The 9965-nt window shown below is 36.2% G+C and overlaps 2 protein-coding genes across 2 annotated transcripts; both read left to right on the top strand.

Moving 5' to 3' along the window:
- The first annotated feature begins 375 nt into the window (after positions 1-375).
- LOC132183755 (peptidyl-prolyl cis-trans isomerase FKBP17-2, chloroplastic) lies at positions 376-3342 on the top strand. The gene is made up of 3 exons (XM_059597166.2): positions 376-794; positions 2522-2566; positions 2660-3342. The coding sequence occupies exons 1-3, from the start codon at positions 433-435 to the stop codon at positions 3012-3014; spliced, it is 762 nt and encodes a 253-aa protein (XP_059453149.1). The 5' UTR covers positions 376-432; the 3' UTR covers positions 3015-3342.
- A 1204-nt stretch (positions 3343-4546) lies between these two features.
- On the top strand, positions 4547-9115 carry LOC132183754 (uncharacterized). Its single transcript, XM_059597164.2, has 10 exons — positions 4547-4665; positions 4759-4828; positions 5121-5188; positions 5427-5488; positions 6160-6241; positions 6378-6611; positions 7347-7475; positions 7560-7621; positions 7748-7864; positions 8793-9115. The coding sequence occupies exons 1-10, from the start codon at positions 4615-4617 to the stop codon at positions 8839-8841; spliced, it is 924 nt and encodes a 307-aa protein (XP_059453147.1). The 5' UTR covers positions 4547-4614; the 3' UTR covers positions 8842-9115.
- Positions 9116-9965: the final 850 nt, after the last annotated feature.

Below are 9965 nucleotides of genomic sequence, written 5' to 3'. Positions count from 1 at the left end.
TTGGATTCGTGTTGAGTCTACGAGTCATGTTAAAACTTGTCGGTCCTAAATATTGCTTGTCAAATTCGGGTTGTGTCGAGGCATGACTATAAAACTATATGGGTTAACTATACCCTAACCTATGTAAGTATTGGATTCGTATCGGACTCGCAATTCATATAAAAAATTGTCGGCTCTACACTGGCATAAAATCCTTATTGCATAGATAATGGCAGCCAAAATTTGCAAGAAATTGAAGTCTTGGCTATTTTTTTTTTTTTTTTTGGTACTAACTAATAAAAAGTGCATACAAAAAATAAATGGGTATATATATATATATATATATATATATATATATGTATATATATATAGCATTTGTGGATAAGGTTGTGTTTCCCTGTCTCATATCATTATACCTTAACCAAGCTCCCTCTGTTATCTTCTATCCTGAAAATGGCTTCCATCTTCGGCTCCCCACCATTTCTCTCCCACCCCATTACAAAGCCTCACTTCTCTTCATCATCACAAACGCCACCTCCTCCACCAACTCCACCTTCGCAGCCTCAATCCCCAACACCATCTCCGCAGCTAACTACCTCTTCATCGGAGCAGCAACCGCCAGTCTCTGTTAAAGTGGAACAACAGAAACCCAAAAAACGCTCCACTGTTGACTCCACAGACTGGATAGCTTCCTCCTTAACCAGGCGCTTCGGGCTCGGTGCGGGCCTTGCGTGGGCTGCCTTCCTCGCTGTTGGTGTAATCTCTGAACAGGTTAAGACCCGCATTGAAGTCTCCCAGCAAGAAGCAGATACCAGGTTTGTCATCACAAAATTGCTCAGAGCTGAGATTTTCTTGAAAATGCAAGGTTTATATAATAATTTTGTCTTCTTTGCATGTGTGGAATTGTTCTCATGCCCAATTCGCTCGCTTTTGAGGGAGCTAGAGCAAGTTTACTGATTTTCTTTTTCTTTACATGGATGAACAAATTTCTTTCATCATAAGTTCATAACCATTAGACAAACTGATTTTTTATTTTTTATTTTTATTTTTTTTATGGGTGGTCTTGAATATGAACATTAAGATTTAAATTCAAGTTGTTATTAATCAAATTAAAAAAAAGTTATTAACTTCAAAAGGAAAACACCAAAGCTATCAATACCAAAATTAAATCAAAGCAATGATGGAGGAAATCTACAGTGAAAAACTTTTGAGGAACTATTCAAAGTAAACTACTTTGTGAGCTGGCTAACCCTAAAGGCATCGACGATAGAAGACTTAGAAGACTTATATGTTAAAGGTTTTTCTTACTTACAAAACCTTTGTCACTCTGAAAACCCAATTTTGCAACTCCGTCAAATCGCTCCCCATTCACCTCTCATCGCGGTAGCTCTAGAGCCTTTGGCCTTCTTCTACATATATAGATCACCTTCAGGAACAAACCTCTATCCCTTCAACTCAGAATTCTAGTGGTTGTAAGCTTTTTTGTGGTTTGAATAGGGAGAATCAACTAGGAGAAGGTTTGAATCTGTTTAGGCGCCTCAAGAACACTGAAAAACCTCTCCAAAACAATTGAGAAACCACCTCTAGGCTTATGAGAAGTTGTGGATTATGAATGATGCTTATATAGAGGCTGAGAAAACTAATGTTTTTAGGCTAAATCAACTAGGTTAAAACAATCGGCCATCGAATCCTGTTTGAAGGGTGAATTCTGTCCAATTCTTGTTTGAATGGCTTTCAACTGGATTGCAACCGAGGCATTTTGTCAAGATTTTGAAACTTCTATTAACATTCTGTTTTGACCTAGTAAACATCGGAATTGGAAACTTTTCTTGAAATACAAAGTTGTAGACCTTTGAATTATCTTTCCAATGCTTACCAAGTTTGTCTTCATTTAATATCGAAATCAAAAGATATGGTCGTTTTACTCCAATTAGGTGTTTGCTGGACTACATTCACAAACTATAATATTTCATGTCTTGGACCTTTTTTTTAACCAATTTAACCCTCAACTCAAACCTAAACATTACAACCCAAAACCATTTTTTGACACATGAATTTGCCAATGCAAAAAATAAAACCTAATAGCCTATCTACAATGGGTAACCATAATGACTTGGTTCAGATATTCTTGATAAACACCTGCAGGTTACTGAAAAACACAATATCTTATGATGAAGCCCGTGGTTAGGACTCTTGACCTTAGCTTTGAACAAATGCTCAAATTTTGGCAATACGTCAAGACTTTGATTCATTTTTTTTTTTAAAAAAAATACAGATGTTATATATCGAAAGAAGAAAAGAAAGAAGGCAATTCTACCAACAATTAAAGTAGAAATATTTGAAATTTTGGCCTGTCTAAATATGTATTTTACTTGGCTGTGACCAGTGCAATCAGGTAAACCATATTCAAAAAATTTGTGCTATTCCCACTGAGTGACTGGATGACTGAAATCTATTGCTTTCATCTTTATATGAAAATTGAGACACTCTTCATAAACTGGTTGTTTGAAATGCAACCAATAACCAAATTTATGTTCTACAGAAATGTCGATACGGAAGAGGAGGTGGTGTTGCCTAATGGCATAAGGTATGTATATTTTATCATAATTGCCCATAACTTGACCTTTGAAGTACTGAATTATCCTCATTTTTCTTACAACATGCATAAATTTTGGATCAGGTATTATGAAGTGATAGTTGGTGGGGGGGCTTCTCCAAGGCCAGGAGACTTGGTTGTGATCGATCTCAAGGGAAAGGTACAAGGCAGTGGGGAAGTGTTTGTGGATACATTTGGTGGTGAGAAGAAGCCATTGGCTCTAGTAATGGGGTCTAGGCCATACAGCAAGGGAGTGTGTGAAGGAATAGAATATGCATTAAGATCTATGAAGGCAGGGGGTAAAAGGAAAGTGATAATTCCTCCCAGTTTGGGATTTGGGGAGAAGGGAGCAGAGTTAGGTCCTGGTGTGCAAATTCCTGCTTTTGCAACGCTTGAGTACATTGTTCAGGTTGATAAAGTCTCCATTGCACCGGCTTGAATTTGAGTGTCATTGGGTAGTTTATGACCAAATGGTTCTTTGTAGATAACATATATTTTATACCCCCCCTGCATGATTGTTTATCATTTGCTCTTGGCTCGGCATGTCTTGAGAGAGAAATAAAGAGAGAATCTTTGATGCATTCAAAACTTGAGGCAAATTTTTTCGAACAAGGGGATAATGATGCACAAATTGACGCATCACCAATTAATAGTGTTTCAGCTCAATCATCAACCGGGAGTTCCATGTCAACGGGAATTCAAATCGTCAACAAGGGCTTATTAAAGCTCTAAATTATTGAGATGAGATTCTCTTTTAAAGGTACGACTCTTTTTTTTTTTTTTTTTTTTGGGCTGTGAGACTCTGTCAAACTTTATTATCGACTAATAAAACTCCGTTCAACATAAAATTTATATACCTTTTCTTTTATTCCCCTTTTGTCTTACGTCAACCTTGCTACCTACGTAAAGCATATTGGACGCTTCCAAATACTATTAGCAACCCCACACGCTAGCAAACAACTTGGCATCAACTCTGCACGCGAGTCTTTGTTGCAAACAATTTAACAAGAAGTTCTTCATGTAATTTATTTTCAATTTCACTCTAGCATAACAAAATTAACAAGGGCGTGACAAGAAATATGGTAAATGACATAAGGGCGGAATGCTACTCTCCTTCTGTAGAGTAGCGGAACTAAGATTTTGTTCTTGGGAGGCCAACTAATAACTAGTAAAAATAAAATAATACTACAAGATAAATAATTTTGAGGAGAAATTCACTTACGCCTCTCGAGAAAAGTATGAAAATTGGTTAATAGTGGACAAAAATTTTCTCCAAACTCCAACCTAGTCTCTAAAGTTGCCAAGTGTCCTTAAACATATAAAATGCACATATTTTTTTTAACATGCTTCACAGCGGTTAACTCCTCATCCACTAAAGTTTGAAATGTTTTCTCACCCAACTCTGAAAATGTCCTCACCTCCACAAGCTTCTCCCTTCTCTCTTTTAAACATGGTGAATTTGAGGTGAGAAAACCATGAACCAATGAAGCAAAAGGGCACAAAACCCAAGTAATACCAATCCAATAGATTCCAACCAAGCAACCCTCTTAGATAAAAACCAAGCAAACTATTATCCAAAACACCAAAATGACAAAGACCCTGTTGATAAAATAAGTTGGCAAACTATTATCCAAGCCACCGCTATCAATTGGGTCTATTTTCATTTTGGAAGAAATTTCTTCCAACTCAGTTAAATAATATTCTGGTCGTTAATAGCAGCAGTAGAATACATAGGGTCAAACTTTGAAATTAAAAGTCAAAGGGTAACGTTGCAGATATCCCAACCACAAGTGTCGAATGGAGAATAAGAGAGCACGCAGAAAAGCTCTTCTACAATTTTACGTAGACAATAAAGATTCCCGAAATTAAAATAATAGTCAATAGTCATCATATAATTAAATAATATATGTTTTTTTAAATCTCTATAATATATTTTAAATAATTAAATCCATTTAATCCTGATACAAAAGCCACGAGCTGACGAGCATCAGCAGTAGCATAGGGGGAGAGAACCAGAGAAAAGATATAGCGCCATCGTCATGGGAACCGTTATCGACTCCCATTTCTTAGGCCTAACTGCCATTGTCACTGTAAACTTTCTCTCTCTCTCTCTCTGCTTGACTGATTTTCATGTCTGAGTTTTTTAGTCTTGAAATATGAAAGAAGTTTGATGGGTATTGCAGGTGGGGTATCAGTTTTTGTTCTTTATAGTCACAGCCCTTCTCAAATTCGATAAAGTCACTGACTTTGCCGGTATCTTGTTCTTTCTCTCCTTATCGTTTAATTTCTTTGCTTTCTCGGACTTGTAGAAAGAGAAATGGGTTCTTGTTTGGTTGTTGAGAAATGGTAGGAAAACATAAGTGAAAAAGAATTTGGTTCCTTACTGAGCTCTTTGAACACGTCTAACAAGAAAAGAAAACGAGAAGAAATAATGGGGCAGTCGTCTATTATAAGATAATTTCAGTTTTGCTGACCATATGTTGCTTCCAGTTTTTTTTTTTTTTTTTTTTGGTTAAATTTTATTTATCTTTCATTGAATTTACAGGAAGCACAAATTTTGTGATAATTGCGATATTGACTCTGATTCTGAAAGGCACATGGAATTTTAGACAGGTAAGATCTACTGGTTTTAATTCTGAAAGGCACATAAGGTAAAAGTACTGCGTTATGATTATAATGGAATTTGAACTTATGTTTTTCTTTTGGATAAATACGTTTAGTCTTTGTTCGGGTTTTCATAAATAATTGGAATTTATATTTCTTTAAGTGCATATATACCTTATGTGGCTCAGTGTGTTGTTGAACTTGAACATAGCCTCACTGTATATCACTTTGCTGCTCTGTTTTTCAGATAGTCCTGACTTTGCTTGTATTCATATGGGGTCTTCGCCTGGGATTGTTTCTGTTAATGAGGTATGATTAATGTAACATTGCATAAAGCAAACCTCTTTTAGTTTAATTTCTTCTCTGGATGAAAATTCTGATTCTAACGTGAATGAAGTGTATTAGTAGTTAGGCTAGTGTCTATTTACAGGCTATAGTCAGATCATCAAATGTACAACTTGGTTTCATTTTTTAGACTTGACTCCACCAAGCCTCAGGTTTCCAACCTGTTGGATTCTCTTAGATGAAATTCTCTACCATTCACCTCTACCTTGGTCCATGTCCTTTGTCATGTCATAGACAATCTTCAGGGATTTTTTTTTTTTTCTTTTTCTTTTGCTGACTTGGCCCCTGCTTAGTTTAGATCATAGTGGTGGACGGACTCTATTAGCTCTTCTAGTCACTTTTTCTTTTAGATTGTAAATATTTGTTTTCTTTTTTTCCTAAATGTCATTAATGCAGGTGTATTTCCTTGTTTACTTCCATATACTTGTGTTTTTTGGGTTGCACCCATTTCGCGTTTTTAAATTAGTTTATATACTTACCTGAAAACTTCAACTTACTACCATTACTACTGCTGCTATTAAATATTCTTATCCTTTGGGCATGGCCGAAGCTTAACGACATTGTTGCTGTATATTACTGTATCATCTAGATATCAACTTTCTATTTAATTTTGATTTTCTGGTTGATATGATTAGGATCTTGCAGTGGGGGGAGGATAGACGTTTTGATGAAATGCGTAGTAATTTGGGAAAGCTGGCAATATTCTGGATATTTCAGGTTTTTATAGCTCTCTATTTTCTATTTTGAATTAGCTATAGCACTGTATTGATGCTTTTAGTTTGTGGGGGCCGGTTGGACTGGCTGTATTAACATTCAAATTGTATTAAAGCCTATTTTTTCCCCTTCACTGCAGGCTGTCTGGGTGTGGACAGTTAGTTTGCCTGTCACAGTGGTTAATTCAAGCTCAAGAAATCCATCTCTCCAGGCTGCGGACATAGTTGGCTGGATTATGTGGTCAGTGGGTTTTTTAATTGAAGCAACAGCTGATCAGCAAAAATTGGTATTCAAAAACTCTCCAGAAAATAGAGGGAGATGGTGCAATGTTGGAATCTGGAAATACTCTCGTCATCCCAACTATTTTGGCGAGGTTAGTGCTTCTATTTCATTCAAACGCCACTACTTCTTGCACTGGTGCTGCATGCAGCTGTTCTTGATGCTTTTTAGAAATTTGTGATGGTGCTACTACAGCAGAGCTTAAGTTATACCTTTATATCAATCTCATTTGTAATTGATGATATCTCTTTCATGGTTATTGTTGCAAGCTTCACCACTTTAAGTTTATGTGCTTCTTATTCTTTACTATCTTTAGTATAAGCACCTCCATATGGAACTTTATCAACCACTCATAATTTGCAACTGCTGTTCAGCTTAATATATTGGACATTATGTTCATTTAGGCTGTTTGATTGTGGGTGGAACTATATCTTAGGAGAAAAGCTATTTAGTAGACTCTCATATGACTTCCATACAACTATGATGATGTGGTAGTGAAAATCAATCTTTGGATCAACAAGCATTACTCATATCTTAGACATGAATCTCCAGTATTGTGGCACTAGAAGACTGATACTTCTTTAGAAAAATTGTTAGTTTACTAATACTAAATTTGTTAACTCCTTTGAGGAAGTGACTAAAATTATTTCTTTGGTTCTGGGGTTCTGGTTCCATATGCTTGCCTCATACATCTCACATGCTCAAAAGCCATACCTCATGATCAGCATACTTATATGTATACGCATCAGTCATTGAACAACTTTGTTACATTATTTACTTTGATTCCATTTCCATCAATTAATGGAAGCTTGATGAATGTTAAGCTCAGATTCTACTCTGGTGGGGAATATTTGTGGCTTCCACACCGGTACTAGAAGGTGCTGAGTGGCTTGTAATCCTTGGGCCATTCTTCCTCACATTGTTGCTTCTTTTCATCAGTGGCATACCATTGCTTGAGGTTTGTGTCTTCTTGCTTCTGATTTTATTACAATATTCAGCATTTTCTGAATCGGCTTATAATATACTGCACAAATGGAAACAGGTATCGGCAGATAAGAAGTTCGGGAATGTAGCTGAATATAGGCTTTATAAAAGAAGAACTAGGTTATATTCATCTTCTCTTTTTTTTTTTTCTTTTTTTTTTCTTTTTTTTTTGTGTGTGTGTGTGTGTGTGTTTATTTTGTGTATTTTGGAGGAAAAAGTAGCTGAGATTAACATATTATGTGGCAGCCCTCTAATTCTACTGCCACCAGCAGTATATGGGAATTTGCCCTTCTGGTTCAAAGCAAGTTTTCTCTTTGAATTTCCTTTCTACAGTCGTAGTCTTCCACAAGAAGGATTAAACTGGTGAGACTAAAACTTTGTGTAAATACTTTAATCTTGATAAGAAACTCATGCTATAATTGCAATTTTCATTTAAGTTGGGTTCATGTCTGAAGTTATTTATGTGCATGATTCTTCATGGAATATCTAACAGTGTTTCCAATGTGTTTGTGGTGCTTTATTGTTGTTGTCTTTTCCGTCTTCTCTTACTCTAGCTCTCTTTGTAAGGTGTCTTTAACATAGTTTAGGAATTAGTTTTTTTCTTAAGATGTTTCTCTTGTACACATTCCTTGTATAAGGGTTGGAAATAGGTATTGAGTTGGAGGAAAAAAAAAGATTGACAAAAAAAAAAAAAAAAAAAAACAAATTGTATAACCAAAATCGTGAGAACCATGTTGCAAGTTGCAATGGTGTCCTGTTCTCCCCTCCAAATTTCATTGCATCTATGGTTACATAGAATATGCTGCAAGTTGCTTCCCAATCTTTCCCTTGTCATCTGCTTGCTGGCTGTTCTATCTCTTTCCTCTTCCCTAATTGCCCTTAATTCCAAGTACCTAACTTCTTTTTATATTACCAGTAATGCTAGCAGTATGAATGTGAAAGAAATCTGACATTGACTGCACTTTTCTGGTCATGTCCTAGTGTACAAGAACCCAAATTGAGATATTGAATTGAACAATGAGATAGTAATTGGGATGGTAATATCATAGTATGACTGAAGTGCATGATTTTCCTTATTTGCTTGACTTTGATCATTAATCATTCCATTCATGATTTTCTTTCTCAAGGGCCAAGGTGTTTAGCATTTGTGCAAGAAGTCATTAAGTTGTGTGTAGTGTTTTATATGGTTTAAGCTTTTGATTGGCAGTGCAATGCTTTTGTGTGTTTGGAAAAATTTATTGTTCATGGTGCCGTTTTGTGGTTTCTTTAATGCATTTACCATCTTTGCAAGGTATAGAGCAAGCGGGGGAGAAAGCAGCAGCGGATTGAAGATGCATTAGTGCACGACGATTCTTTGACTTGCGAAGTTTCATTTCTTTATACTCCCTTATATGGTTCATTAGTGTTTGATCTTCTCTATGGCAAGTATGATGAAATGGAATTCTGATTTGCTAATTTTCAAGCTGTCCTGTTATCCCCAATAAGGATCATTGTAGAACATGTACATATGATCGGTTGATTGTGCAAGAATTTGAGTCATCATTATCTTCCCTTTTCTTCTTTTCTTTTGTAAGTGCAGTACAATTTACAAATAAGGTGTGGTCATTCTCTCCATACTCTGCAATTCGTTATACTGTTGGAGCTATGCATTTCCCGCTTCACCATCTTTAAGTGACTTTTTTTGTTGTCATTTTTTCAAATACCAAAACTTTGCCTTCAAAATGTGATGGACAAATCCCTGTTGTGGTTATGTCATATTCTGAAAGAGAAACGACATGCCATGGCAAATGTGATGCAAAAAATTGATTTTACATGTACGATATCACATTTTAACTCGTATGAAAGAAAATGAGGCCCTTTAAAAATGGTTTTTGAAAAAAAAAAAAAAAAAAAAAAAAAAACCTCCACTTGCTAAACCCTCTCAGGCCTCTCCCATGGAGGAGGGAAGAGCTCTCCTCCCTACCTCCCCCACCTAAACGACCATTTCTCAAACCCTTTCGGGTTCATCCTTTTACTTTTTCTCTTTTGTCTCAATAACGCTTTTGTTTGGAGTATAAATCTCAAATCTACTGCAACATCCCTACCTACACAAGCCACACACCCTTTTTCTACCATCTCCAGCCAACTCTTTCTCGACTAATGTCCCTTCCAGCAGCGCATGGGCTTCACGCACCAACACCTTTTATCTTTTAGTCTTCACTACCATTTCTGCAGCTGGTATTATACTAAGAATCTATTGCCTACTTTCTACACTCAAAATATCACCAGCACCACGGGCAACTTTCTCATTTACTCCTTTCATCACGAGAATCCTCTCCAGGGTTCTGGAATGGGTTGTTGCAATGGATCTTGTTATATTTTGGCCTTTTTTTTGGTTGTCTATAATTTTCTTACAAGTAATGTCCCAAATAGCAGTATTGAAAGTTGAAAGGAAACTGCAGCCAAACTGTCTCCCATCTCCTCT

Source organism: Corylus avellana, chromosome 7, assembly GCF_965113065.1.
Source record: "Corylus avellana chromosome 7, dhCorAvel1.hap1.2, whole genome shotgun sequence".
Classification (NCBI taxonomy): Eukaryota; Viridiplantae; Streptophyta; class Magnoliopsida; order Fagales; family Betulaceae; genus Corylus; species Corylus avellana.
The sequence above is the reverse complement of the archived record's forward strand: the minus strand, read 5'-3'. Positions and strand labels throughout refer to the sequence as shown.

Bases quoted from the DNA above. Each gene is read 5' to 3' on its own strand.
- LOC132183755 (XM_059597166.2), top strand. From the start codon at position 433: ATGGCTTCCATCTTCGGCTCCCCACCATTTCTCTCCCACCCCATTACA. The intron at 795-2,521 runs GTTTGTCATCAC...TATGTTCTACAG, and splicing joins CAGCAAGAAGCAGATACCAG to AAATGTCGATACGGAAGAGG. The intron at 2,567-2,659 runs GTATGTATATTT...ATTTTGGATCAG, and splicing joins GTGTTGCCTAATGGCATAAG to GTATTATGAAGTGATAGTTG.
- LOC132183754 (XM_059597164.2), top strand. From the start codon at position 4,615: ATGGGAACCGTTATCGACTCCCATTTCTTAGGCCTAACTGCCATTGTC. The intron at 5,189-5,426 runs GTAAGATCTACT...TCTGTTTTTCAG, and splicing joins GCACATGGAATTTTAGACAG to ATAGTCCTGACTTTGCTTGT. The intron at 6,612-7,346 runs GTTAGTGCTTCT...TGTTAAGCTCAG, and splicing joins ATCCCAACTATTTTGGCGAG to ATTCTACTCTGGTGGGGAAT.